Source organism: Euprymna scolopes, chromosome 36 (genome assembly GCF_053919585.1).
Source record: "Euprymna scolopes isolate OS-2025 chromosome 36, ASM5391958v1, whole genome shotgun sequence".
Classification (NCBI taxonomy): Eukaryota; Metazoa; Mollusca; class Cephalopoda; order Sepiida; family Sepiolidae; genus Euprymna; species Euprymna scolopes.
In genome coordinates this window covers 53,731,870-53,746,337 of record NC_136517.1, presented here as the reverse complement: position 1 = coordinate 53,746,337, position 14,468 = coordinate 53,731,870, and the positions used below count along the sequence as shown (strand labels likewise).

Here is a 14,468-nt window from a genome sequence, read left to right as displayed (position 1 = left end):
CTGATAGAGGGCATGTGTCAGTCGAACAGAGTCGATAAATCGTATCACTCATTGAAAAAAAAAAAACAATATTATTGAAAATTTCTATAATTTTTTATAAATAAATGAATAAAAACTTCTATATTAAAATTATACTTTGCTCTATTGACAAACCAAAAATTATATTTTCATATATGTTTACACAATCTTACTGTGAAAAAAAAAAAACAACAACAAACTATCTTTGTGTAAAAAAATTATTCTTAAACCTCTAAAAATGTTCCAGGTTTTTAAAATTATATTTTGCTACATTTTGCTAAAATTACATTTTGATATATTTTTATACAATCTTATTGTGAAAAAAACAAAAAAAAAAAAAAAAAATTATATCTTACTACATTTCATACAATCATACAGGAAAAAAACAAATAATTCTAAAAACAATCTATGAATGTTTCATTTTTTTAACATTTATTTTATTTTCACTTATAAATAACCATTAAAATAAAATAATAATAGAAATAATATTAAAGCATTAAAATTATGTTTTTTATACAATAAATGTTTCGCTTTTCCTATATTTTTGTGTTATTTATTTTGTTATACATTTTTGCGTTTTCGGAGACACTTGTTTATATTTGAGGTTCACAGAATGGTCAGTAGAGAGCATTTCTCATTCAAAGAACAGGGGTTGATAACTCGTCTCAGTCGCCTCATGGCACTGTCATGCAGAAGTGCCCAAGATTTTTTTTTTTTTTTTTCTTTCTTGAATAGGAGGCTCCTGAAAGCGCACATTCTATGATGGTTATGATATTCGACAATATATCAATTTGGTACCAAACTAGAGTTGCATAAATTTAAAAAAAAAAAAAAAAAAAAAAAAAAAAAAAAAAAAAAGAGTGTGAATGTTAAAATATGGTAGCAGCCTATAACCTTACCGGGATATTTGCGCTTAAAAGATTTCACTCCAAGGTATTCGCTGACTTGCTCCTGGAGAATATACCATTCACCACTTTTGTCAGGCCATTGGTACTCAAATAAGTTTTCAGCAGGAAAAGTTTGAATGCTGCAAAAGAAAACAAAATTTGTTTTGATAAATATCAGGGAATTAATTTTCATCATCTTCCTTTTAAGGAAAATCAAAGTCTTGCATGAAATTTTATTATTTTATCTTTCAATTAAACAGAAGTGAAAACATTAAAGCGCTTTTTGTAATTTGTCACAAGTTGTTTACACTTGATTATCTGCCCTTGGATTTTTTACATTTATCGGTGCTTCTCCAGTATAAAGATGAAAAAATATTGACTTTTAAGTAAAACAAATGACACCTACGTAATTGGCAGTTATCAAATAGTAAAATATCCAAATAGAAAAAACGATAAGGTAGAAACATAATTATTCATGAAAAACGAATTTGGTAAAAATCACACTATTCACTACATAAAACCAAAGAAAATATTTATCTCCTATCAGAAATGCCTTAAGTTTTGAATTTCTATCAGAAATTCACACCATGTGATGCAGTAAAAGCAACATATCGGACAAATCATAACCTTTTTGAAATTGGTTATTTTTTATTTTTTTACCTTATTGTTTTTTTTGTAATATTTGGATATTTTACTATTTGATACCTAACAATTATGTAGGTACCATTTATTTTACTTGAAATTCAATATTTTTTTGTCTTTATACTGTAGAATCATCCATTTATGATATTCAAACATTGTTTTAATTGCGAAATAATAATGCAGAAGTATCTAATAAAATATCTCAATAATTTGATACTGGGAGAATATTCATTGAATGCATATAAAAAAAACAACTGTATTTTAATCTCAAAAGTTGCTTAAAACTTAAAATTTACACTAAAATACATTTTATATAGGTTATATGCTTCTTGTCCAGAATTCCACATCTATTAAAAAATAAAAATAAAAAACAGTATCATGTACATACTAGTGATGAAATGAAAAGTTTATATTCCAAAAATTCATGTAAATTAATCAAGTAGTTTTATTTTTAAATAAGAAAATAAAATTTTATGAACATCCGAAGAGTGTCGCCATTTTGAAAAATAGGTCTCAAGAAACAAAGAAGATAACTCAACAATAATTTATACATACTAGATTTAGATTGTAATACCTACAAATTCCCATTAATCACTTAAAAATTATTTTCTTTATAAAAATAAAACTACTCGGTTAATTTACATGATTTTTGGAATATCATACAGATTTTTCTTTATTTTTATTTTAATAGAGGGGGAATTCTGGACAATAACCTTAATTTTTGTTGGTAGATCAAAGGAGAATTCAATATGCATAATTTCATATCATAATTTGGTGCTTAAGCAGTTTAGCAAAGACATTAAAAACGAAGATAAAAAAATTGTTTAATTTAACCAAGTAGTTTTTCTTTATAGAGGGAAAGTCAAATTTTAGTGAGAGTGATCGCGACTGAACCCTCTTGGCAATTTCAGCTATGAGGAGGGGGTGCCAGGGGACATAACTCCATCTAATTCTTGAAGTTTGCCAAAATTTGATGAGATTATTTTTACAATTTTGAATAATTTTTAGTATTTTTTTCTTTCTGTCTTTTTCTTTAGAAAAATCGTTTCAAAATTTATTCGAACTTCATATGCATTTTGGCAAAGTTCAAGAATTAGATGGAGCTATCTCCTGTTGGTGCCTCCCTCCTCATAGCTGGAATTGCCAAGATGGCTCTGTCCCAATCACTCTCACTAAAATTTGATTTTCTTTGTAATAAAAAAGAAAAGAAAAGAAATACTTGATCAAATTAAGCGATTTTTCTTTGATAAGTTCCTTCCATAACGGGCATGTACATCATAGAGATTTTTCTTTATCTTCGTTTTTAACATCTTTGCTAAACTGCCTAAGTACCCATATAAGGACGTTATTAGTAGCATACATCATATTCACCGTAAAAATGCAAGGCACCTGTTAATAAAAAGTGCCAAATATGCATAGTTCCCATCTGTGGATTTTTATAAGTATGTTAAATAAAATCTTATAGAATTCATTATGCAAAAAACTTGCGTTGCAATTATTTTAATCTTTTGAAAAAATTGAATTGGAAGTTTTACTCTAGATTAACAATGAAAGAAACGAGAGAAAAAGAAATGATTTTAATCATTTAAAAAAATATTTCTATAACATTTTTTTTTGGTTTTGTTCTAATAATCCTTATGAAATGTTTTAAAAACTGCAACCAAAATCCTATTTAAAATTTAGACCAAACCACACACATACACATCGACTACGGACTTACACCAATCGTCAACAACACAGGACATATTCTTTTTCTCTCTCAATAAGGAGTATATTACCAGAAAAATGAAATGTAAAAAAAAAAAAATTCCTTTGAAAAAAAGTGTAGTGCACTAAGTCTCAGAAAAAAAAAGAAAAAAAAAGAACAAAAAGATTCCGATCAAAAAGTGAAGAATTCAAATCCATAAAAATGATTTAAATGAGAATCCCCCATTTTTAATTCAGAAAAAGACAATTTCTGCTAAAAACTACAAAACTCACATTCCAGGAGGAATGAATTTCAATATGGCTACATGATTATGTACATCGAGATAAAAGTACTCGATGTTCACAAAGTATCTAACAAATACTCATCGAGCTACAACAACTGTCAACAATTTCGCTTACTCTCTATCTGTGTCTACAACTAAAGGAGAATTCAATGCGTGAAGTTTCTTTCCTAGGACTGTCTATCTATAGAACACAATACCGTGGAACTGCTTACCAGCTAACTATAACATGATCATTTTCAAGTCTAATGTAATTGTTCCTGTTGAGCTGTCCTCTTAAATAATTGAACCCCACCCAAGTTCCACCATTACTGATCATCAATGTTGTTTTACTGTCTAGTTGACACTGATTAACCATTTTTCTAGAATGGCCTCTGGGCATTGATAAATGATGATCCCCCAAATGAAAAAAAACACAGAAGGCTGAAGATAAAGCCTAAAACGTTATGAAAATAGCACTCTCCAAGATGATGAAAACTACTTGAACAAAAATACTGAAATTAGTTTTACAGTTTTACTTACCGTCCATCGCGATCTTTCTTGCTGGGTGTACTTTTCTCTGATGTCGTAACAGGTGCTGGTGGAGAAGGTAAACCATTGGAAGTCGGGGCCTCATTAGGAGTAGCGGCCTCATTAGGAGTAGCGGCCTCATTAGGAGTAGCGGCCTCATCAGGAGTAGCAGTCGCATCAGGAGTAGCAGTCTCACCATTCTCTATTACCTTGTCATTAGATTCCACACTAGCAGATACGGAATCAGCCGCCTCTTGAGTGCACACTTCCATTGGGGTTTCACTCCTATCAGTTGTAGAATTGGAAACTAAAGTCGTATTTTCTGTCGAGCTTGAAGTTGGTTCAGAAACCGAGCATGGTTTTGCTTCTTCCTCAGACGAGCTTGACGATGCCACAGCTGAACTGGATGTAGCCTGGTTATTTTCATTTTGTGCTGATACTGCTTGGCTGGAGGTAGCCACCTGGTTAGCATCTTTCACGGTACAAGTAGCTTCAGAACCTTCAAATGAGTTTGCATCATTGCCTGACACGATTGCTTTATTTGCTGGTCTTCGAAATTCACTTGAGCTTGAAATGCCTTGATTGTTGGACCTCTCACTGCTGACACTGACTTGGTCATAGGTGGTCGTGGCAGAATCTGAAGCATCGCAGTCCATAGCATTGTCGCCAAGATTGTTGCCTGAGGAGGTGGCACCATCAAGGCTACCTTCTTGGTCCACTTCCATCGAACTAACGGCAGCATGATTATTCTCTGTAGAACTAGCACTCACCTGGCAAGTTTCTGTAGAACTAGCAGATACCTGTCCGTTTTCTGAGGAACTTGCCTGATTGCTATTTGTATCTACTGAGCTAACCTGCAAGTAGTTGGCAGATGAGCTAGCTGATACTTGATTTCGACCAGTGGTACTAGCGCTTACTTGGTCATTGTCCTGGGTACTGGCGCTAACCTGATTGCTGGCCGAAACATAGCCATTCTCTGTCGAGCTAGCAGACACTTGGCTATTCTCAGTAGAGCTGGGTATCAGTTGATTGTTCCGAGACGAACTGGCTGATATCGAGCTACTCTGGGTGGAGCTGGCTGCAGAGATGCCACTGGCAGAGACTTGATTCACAGACCCACTGGCTGATACTTGACTGCAAATAGCTGAACTAACACAGGAGTTCTCTGTAGAGCTGGCTAATAGTTGGTCACTGTTCATTGAACTGGCAGATACATGGTCAGATTTTGTTGAACTAGCGGACACATCGTCATTTTTAGATGAACTAGCCGAAACCTGGTGTTGCACTCTTGAAGAACTTGCAAACATCCGACTTGTGTTCACAGAGCTTTCAGAGACCACACTGCTTTTATTAGCACTTCCAGAGACCGATTCTGATTGGATAGAACTGGCTGAATCATCATCAGTTTTCGATGAACTGGCAGCCACTTGGTCTTGCTTTGTGGAACTTGCTGGCACTTGATCTGTATTTAGAGAACGAGCAAAATTATCACTAGGGCTTTCCTGAAGGTTCATACTATTTATACGAGTACCAGATAGCTGAGAAAGATCCGGGGAAACTCCAGGTTCCATGTGAGAGTTTTCTGAAGAATTAGGCACTCGGCTTTGGTTTATAGGACTGCCAGACACTTGGTTAGGATTTCTAGTACTGTTAGATACTTGGCCGAGATTTGAAGAACTTTCAGAAATCTGGCTGGAGCTTATAGAACTGCCAGAGATCTGACTTTGTTTCAAAGAAGTGCTTGGCCCAGGAATTGTATTAGGGAGATTAACAGGTGTATGACTTGGGTTCACAGAAGCTGATATTTGGTTTGGATTCATAAAACTACTGCTTACCTGATTAGGACTATTAATAGAACAACCAGCTATTTGATCATGTTTCAAGAAATTTTCAGACAACGAAGTTGGACCAGCATTTTGACTCCCAGAAATCCGACTTTGATTTGCTAAGTTTCCTGTAATGGCAGAGGGCCTTAAGGAACTACCCGATGTTGGTGCAGGTTTTAAAAAAACGTGAGAGGCTTGAGCAGTACTCATAGAACTACTTGATACTTGACCAGAAGGAAGAGAAGCAGCTGAAATCTGGGCCGAGTGAACAGGATCAACTGTGGGCTGAGTTGGTTGCACAGAGATAGGGGCTATTTGAATCGGATGAGTAGAAATTGCTGATACTTGGATCAAATTTAAGGAACTAGTTGAAACCTGGATAGGGGAAGCTGATATGTCAGGTGGTTGTGCAATGCTGGCAGTGACTTGGGGCGCAGAAGTAAGACTTGCAGACAACATAGGAAAAGATGCAGGCACTAGAGAAGGATGGCTAACATTTGCCTGGGACAGGTGTACAGAATCAACAAGGGTGTTTGGTGAGATTATTGAACTAATGGATACTTTTGATGGCGTTGCAATATCTGATGATGATTGCGATAAAAGAGAAGGGTTTGCTTGGGCATGGACTGTGTTAGCAGGACTGGCTGGCACCTGGGCTGGGTGAGCAGGACTGGCTGGCACCTGGGCTGGGTGAGCAAGACTGGCTGGCACCTGGGCCGAGTGTGTAGAACCAGTCGGCACCTGGGCCGGGTGAGCAGGACCAGTCTGCACTTGGGCCGGGTGAGCAAGATTGGCTGGCATATTAGTCAGGTGAGCAGGACTGGTTGGCATTTGGTCCGGGTGTGCAGAGTTGACTGGCACTTGGGCTGGGTGTGCAGGAGTGGTTGGCACCTGGGCTGAGTGCGCAGGACTGGCTGACACCTGGGCCGAGTGCGCAGGACTGGCTGACACCTGGGCCGAGTGCGCAGAGTTAGCTGACACCTGGGCCGGGTGCGCAGAGTTAGCTGACACCTGGGCCGGGTGCACAGGATTTGTGGACACCTGGGCCGGGTGCGCAGGGTTGGCTGACACCTGGGCAGGGTGTATAGGGTTGGCTGCCTCTGGTCTGGAGTGAGTAGAACTGTCTGATATTTGTGCTGAATGCATGAAAGTAGCAGATACTGGAGCCAGATGCAAAGAACTACTACTATGCACTTGGCTTGGGTGCACTGGAATACTTTTTAATTGTGCTTGGTGAACAGAGCTGGCCGGTACATAGGTAGATTGCGTGGAACTGACAGGTGTTTGAACAGATGTAGCAAAAGCAGAAACCGCTTGACTAGGTTTCACTGAATTGGGTGATTTTTGACCAGGATGAATTGGAGTTGAAGATGCCGGGCTGCAGTTAATTGCTTGTGAAGATATTTGGCTAGAGTGTACAGAAGTTGGTGACATGTCTGGATGAACAGAGGAAGAAAATCCGTGACCAGGACTCATACCAGAGCGGACAGATGTTGGAGTTACTGGAGTGGGATAAACAGTACTGTTAGAAACAGTTGACGCAAGTAGAGAACTGCTTGAAACCTGAGCCGGGTGTGTAATGTTTCCTTCAGGCTGATTCTTGTTTTGAGAATTTCCAGAAATGTAATCTGCTTTTACAGAACTGTCAGACTGAGAAGCGTTCAGATAATTGCCAGACATTTGAGAAGTGTGCATGGAATTACCAGAGATCTGAGTTGAGTGGACAGAACTGCTAGAGACAGATGAAGGATATCCAGAGCTAGCAGAGACATGACCCGAATATGCAGAATTGCCAGGATACTTTGGAGGTTGGCCTGACTGCTTGGATGTACCAGACACATGACCGGACTGTACATTCGCACCAGGTATGCGAGATGAATGCAGAGAACTGGGTACATGCCCAGGATAAATAGTACTGCCAACCACATGACCAGAGTGCATAGTCACATGACCAGAGTGCATGGATCCTGGTGTCACATGACCAGACGGTGTAGAATTGTTAGCTGGATGGACAGAACTACCAACCATGTGACCAGAGCTGATAGATGTCGAAATTTGTGTTGTCTTCAAAGGACTGACATCTCTTACAGGAAGTTGATAGTTTTCAGATGAGCTGACCATCTGCGTCGCGTTAAACTGTGTAAGTGGCATTGATGCGCTCGTTGTAGGAATAGCCTTACCACTTGTTTGCGTGGGAAAATTAGACGCTTCTGTCATATTATTTGTTGTACTGCTAGGACTTGAGGTTGGCTTTGAGAAACTTATTGGACCAGGTACAATGTTAGCAGAGCTTACTGGGTTTGCTAGAGCCCGAGCTGCATTCATAGAGCTAATATATGGAGGGGGCATACCTCCGGATGTGTTTAGGCTGGAGGTCGACATACCCATAAACGGCTTGGGAGAACAGATTGGACTTGGCATTGTTTTTGTGGAGCTCATGGAATCAAACGGTGTCTTTTTAGGACTAAAGAACGGAACCTGGTTACTCGTAGTAGATCCCTTTGGTTGGTTATCAGTAAAGCTGCCCTTGTTCATGCCAGATGAGTTTGGCAAAGGTTGGTTGTTGTGGGAAATGTTTGGCAATAAATAAGGGTTCACAGGATTTGCATTTGAGAAATTGTTTTTGATTGGCTGTCCGGGCATTACATGAGAGTTTTTAGCAGCACCAGCAGTTGTAGTCGTAGCAGCAGCAAGAGGAGGAGGAGGAGGAGGAGGAGGAGGAGGAGGAGGATGAGGTTGCAATATTGAGGAAGGCCAAGAAGGATTATGACTACTGAAGGAAGAGGTGGAAGAGGAGGAGGAGGAAATGGAGGCCGATGGAACTCGACCCAACAGTCTTTGTACAGAATCCGGCTCTGGATTATCAGCATTCATTAAAGTTGTTTCTCGATTGCTGTAAGCTGGATTTGGTAGGCCTAACTGCCGTGTGGAGTTGATTTCTCCAGGATTGAAACTCAGGCGTTCATCAGGCTGAAAGATAGAAAGGAAAAAATAGGTTTTGTTTGATCTTATATAAATGACTTAATATTTGAATAAAAAAAGAGAATATGAAGGTTTAAAGCATTATAAAAATCTGTTATGGACATCTCTGAAAAATTAGAAAAAGATGGACCCCTCCTCCCGGAAATTCAACAATGCTTTCTAAATCAGTCTGCATATATATTGAGACGAGTATTATCAAAAAGCACAAAATTTTTCTGCTTCACTATTTTCTTTTTTACCTTCTCTAATCTCTGAATATTTTTTTTTTGTGTTTTTCTCAAAATTGTTATGGTTGGATCCATAAGTTTCTTTAGTGAGCGCTTTCGATGGGAATACTTCCATCATCCCTAGGCATATTGCATTATAAAAATTATGTTTTTAATTATATATATATATATTGTCATGATCACGTGGTGGCTAATTAAAAGTTAGGTGGGCGGACAAATTTTTTTTTTATAATATATATATATATATATATATATATATATATATATATATATATTTCTACTTTATTTATTGCTAATTGTAGCAATTTAATTCTTTTTAAAGCAATAAATATTTTCTGCCTTTTTATTCTAAAAAAAAGTTGTCAGCAAAATACTTTTTACATCAACGAAACAAATGTCATTTTCTTTTACCTATATTTGTTTAAAACTGTACTGTTTTAGTAGACACATGACATAATCTGATTTGGAACAATGCATTTTAAAATGGGTAAATACAATTTTTTTATTCATATTATTTGGATTCATCGGACTACTGATCTCATATTGAGTGTGATTTTCACGTTTCAGTCGATATAGCCTCCTACTTTCTTCAGGTGTATCTTGTCGAACTCAGAAATGTTTCTGTTGAACTCGGGAATTTGGACGGAATTTCGAGCAGAATTCTTTATTTACTTCACGGGGGTAGCATGTTCTTGTTCCATCAGTCATGATTGGAGAGAAGTTGTAAGTAATTGCAATTGTATTTTTTTGGTCGCCTGCGTCAACCGTCAGGAGAATATCACTTTTTACAATTGATTTTTCCAAGTACTCTAATCACTGTGCCACGAAATCCAAATAATACAAATAACCAATCCTCGTCTCAAAAATGTCAGAATTTTTTTTTTTTTATCTTAGCAACATAAGAATAATAAGCAACTACCACTGTAATGTTAAAAAAAGTCAAAACTTTTCTCACTAATGCTGCAACTCATACCAGCTGCTTGATGGTCCACATAAAACATAATTCACAGCACTAACTTTTAACACCTATGTTCTCTCTTAGCTGTCAAAAACTCGCACTATGTCCTCTCAAATTTGTCCTTCTTATAGCTGTCATTCCCTTCATATGCAAATTCATGCTACATTTATTTAAAGACTCCATCGACAAATTTCAATTTTTCTTTTCTTCTTTTTCCTTCCCCAATCCAGTCATCTGGAAAGGTTAGACAGGGCGCTGCCACCTGTGTGAGTAGCATCTTTCATTTCCTTTGCCAGAACTATCTTTACTAATTTTCTCATGTGTGCAGGAAAGATAATGTATGCACAAACATGAGGGGCATTCCAAAAGTAATGCCTTCTATTTTTTTTTATTCCATTTGAATGGATCAGAGGAGATTGCAAACTGTATTGTTATGATGACTGAACTTATGCATTCATGACCTAAGTTTCATCTCTCTGTTGCAGATCGCGATGGTGTAAGACTCTAACAAAGCAACCCGTCATGAACATGCATCAGAAGCAGAGATGTGTCATTCAATTCCTGAAAAAGTGTATTGAGAATGGTGGTGACTATATGAAAACATAAATTCTGGGTCAAAAAAGTTGCTTGTTTTAATGATACCACTCTTGTCTTCATAGCTCCTCAACTTTTTGAGTTAAAAAAAAAAAAAAAAGAAAGAAATAGGTTTTACTTTTGGAATGGCCCTTGTAAAATGCTTTAGCATATTTTTTGCTGATCAAACAGTTACATATTTTGAATGTGGGTGAAAGGTGATAATGTACATATGAACATGAAATGCTATAGCATATGTAGATTGAAAGCAATTCAGTTGACTTTTTTTTACTAGTGCTTTGGAATTGATAGGCCAAATACTTGACTGGCTTCTGAAAATTTAAAACATCCTATTCAGACTTAAAAATTCTTTATGTTCCCTCACTAGTAATAATTTATATTGACTTGGGGCAATATTCACCCAGGATGGATTAAGCTAGCTCCTCCCATAGAACATACAACGTCCCAGATGAACGCCGACCAGGCTCGATGGTCCACAACAGCCAAGATAGTGATGAGCAGCCAGTCCCAGGATTAGTTGCGAACACCATGTTTGTGAACCGGAGCTAGCTTTGATGGTATGTAATTATGTCTTCAGCTGAATTCCCAGGCATTTTCACCAATCACCAATCTTGGAATGGTTCTAAAGCTATTGCTTCATGTATGTGTAACGTTACCCAACATGTAGCCTCAGTCACAAAGTAGAAAAAGAATAAGAAAGAACTTTAATTTGTTTTTTCCCATTGTAACAAAATTTATTTCTTCATTCTCCCACCATGTGTGGCTTCATCTTCTCTTTCTCTTTTTTATAATCTTTTCCTTTACAGGTGATGTCATCTTTTATAATCTTTTCCTTTACAGGTGATGTCATCTTTTATAATCTTTTCCTTTACAGGTGATGTCATCTTTTATAATCTTTTCCTTTACAGGTGATGTCATCTTTTATAATCTTTTCCTTTACAGGTGATGTCATCTTTTATAATCTTTTCCTTTACAGGTGATGTCATCTTTTATAATCTTTTCCTTTACAGGTGATGTCATCTTTTATAATCTTTTCCTTTACAGGTGATGTCATCTTTTATAATCTTTTCCTTTACAGGTGATGTCATCTTTTATAATCTTTTCCTTTACAGGTGATGTCATCTTTTATAATCTTTTCCTTTACAGGTGATGTCATCTTTTATAATCTTTTCCTTTACAGGTGATGTCATCTTTTATAATCTTTTCCTTTACAGGTGATGTCATCTTTTATAATCTTTTCCTTTACAGGTGATGTCATCTTTTATAATCTTTTCCTTTACAGGTGATGTCATCTTTTATAATCTTTTCCTTTACAGGTGATGTCATCTTTTATAATCTTTTCCTTTACAGGTGATGTCATCTTTTATAATCTTTTCCTTTACAGGTGATGTCATCTTTTATAATCTTTTCCTTTACAGGTGATGTCATCTTTTATAATCTTTTCCTTTACAGGTGATGTCATCTTTTATAATCTTTTCCTTTACAGGTGATGTCATCTTTTATAATCTTTTCCTTTACAGGTGATGTCATCTTTTATAATCTTTTCCTTTACTGGTGATGTCATTTTGCATACGCATGTTTGCACTCTGTTACATATGAACTCTTTTGGGTTAGGATGCGAAGTGTGGCTGAATCAGCAAGGTTTTCTCTTTAAAAGAGCTTGGTTAAGAGGGGGGTATGATCCTGCATCATGCCCTGATTTGGGTACTGGAGAAATGGTGTCCATAGATCCAAAGGATTCGTTGAAGGCAGTAGAAGTCAAACACTATCAGCCTTAGTCTTTTGAGATCCACAGCTTTCATTGAACAGGTTTACAACTGTAGAGAAAGATCACCCAAACAAGTGCCTGGTATATTCAGACTTTTGTGCTTATTATCATCTCGAGTCTGGACCATGGAATTGCAGATGACTAAAAGCATGCAAGGTGTTGTTGATTCAGATGCTGATGTCACTGTACCCCTGACCAATAGTGATAGACATCGAGCCCAGGTTTTTGAAGGATTCAACCTCCTCTAGAGGTCCCCCATTGAGAAGAAGAATGCTTTTCTAGGAGGGTAGGAATCCTGCAGAGAGGATTTTTGTTTACGTAGAAGTGGTGTATTTTGTCCATGGCTAAATAGATGTTGGCAAAGTTTTCTGAGAATGGCTGTGTCATCAGCATAATCAAGGTCAGGATGAAGTTGTGGCCAACGAAGACACCAGGAAAGTCAGCAAGTGTGCCATGGGTGGTCCAGTCAACGGTATAGTTAAGCAGTGTGGAGGAAAGAACAAAACCCTGTTTAATAATTTAGATTAAATATTCCAAACCAAAATTTTATATTCATTATATCTAGTGAATTTTAATCTGAGCACATAGATCTTTGTAAAATATATGTAATGATAACAAATTCATTTTGGTAGCTCCATTAGCCACCAAATTACAGGGTGGAGCGATAAATTTGTCGACCTAAAGAAAACAACTATACAGTTTTATTTTAAAACTTTTACTGAAAAAAAAAAAAAAAAAAAAAAAAAAAAAAATCAATTCAGGTAATTTGATTATGTAGTAACATCTAATGTAGCTGCCTTCAGTCTCAATCATTGTTTCGATACGGGTCCAGAACCTGGGACATGCCTTTTCCACAAGCGCCGGCAGGAGCTCGACGAATACTTAGCAGATGGTAGTGATCAGGCTGGCTTTGGTGTTGTGGGAGGCCATGTTGGTGATGTTCTTGACATATGACCAAACGAAGTAGTCCAGCGGGTCTAAGTCGACGGAGGAGAGGGGCCAGTGAGAGAAGGGTACAAAGTCAAAGCACTCCTTCTGAAGATAAGCCTGGGTCTATGCAACATTAGCATATAAAGGGCTTACCTACCCATGTTTCAAACTTTCAGTTCTTTCTTCTCTTTGCTCAGACATCTTACTTGGCTATGACTTTCTCAAACTACACTCACAGGTAGAAATACCCTTTGGAGGTCACAAAGATCCTTTCTCTGTATGCGCCGTAATGGTGTTCCATCTTGTTTCTCCACCACTATTCAAATATTTATTGCCTGGCTGCAAGCCCATTGCTAGAAAATCCAAAAGACACTCACTGATCCATCAGCAGTTTATACAATCCGAAATTCATGACCTTCTAAAAAATGATGTTATCGAACCCTCTCGCACACCATGAGAGCACAGGTGCTAGTAACCACCAACGATCGATATAAGAAGCGTCATCATTGACTATAGTCAGAACATCAACCGGTTCACGTACCGTGATGCTTATTTTTTAATGGATGAACTAGTCCAAAAAAGTCACTCACTATTCCGTTTTTTACTACCCTGGACTTGGAGAATGCATATCATCAAATACTAATACAAGAACAGTAGAAGAAATTCACAGCTTTCAAAGCCTGTGGAAATCTATATCAATTGTGGCATATTCCATTTAGCATAACACATGGTGTATCATGTTTGCAACGATCGATAGACAATCTAGTAAACACTAAAAGATTGCAGACACTCTCATGTATGTTAATACCATGACTATATGTGACCGTAATATGATGGAACATGGTGAAAACCTTAATCTTTTCTTAGATGTTGTCAGGAAGTATGACATAAGTTTCAATGAGAAGAGCATGATGTGAACTGAGTCACCCTCTTAGGGTATGAAGTGTCATTTGGAGTTGTAAAACCAGATTCTGAACGCTTCTGTGCTTTGAGATATCTACCTCCACCACAAGATGATAAATCACAACAACGGGTTGTCGGAAGGTTTTCATATTATGCTCAATGGATTCCTCATTTCTCAGATAAAATTCAATGGCTAGCACAGAACCAAATCTTCTCTCTACCTGCTGAATCCTAC

General features: G+C 37.1%; 1 protein-coding gene across 3 annotated transcripts in view; it reads right to left on the bottom strand.

Annotated features, from left to right (window-relative positions):
• LOC145260486 (uncharacterized) overlaps window positions 1-14,468 on the bottom strand; it is a 118,235-nt gene that overhangs the window by 91,636 nt on the left and 12,131 nt on the right. For 2 of the 3 annotated variants that reach the window (XR_013864307.1, XM_080118595.1), the window contains exons 2-3: window positions 4,058-8,841; window positions 918-1,045 (exon numbers count right to left, since the gene is read on the bottom strand). Coding sequence is in view for 2 of the 3 variants with exons in the window: in XM_080118595.1 (XP_079974721.1) it covers window positions 918-1,045; window positions 4,058-8,841 (4,912 nt within the window). In the remaining variant the exon portion in view is untranslated. The remainder of the gene's footprint in view (window positions 1-917; window positions 1,046-4,057; window positions 8,842-14,468) is intronic. The other variant, XM_080118597.1, reaches the window with a different exon arrangement.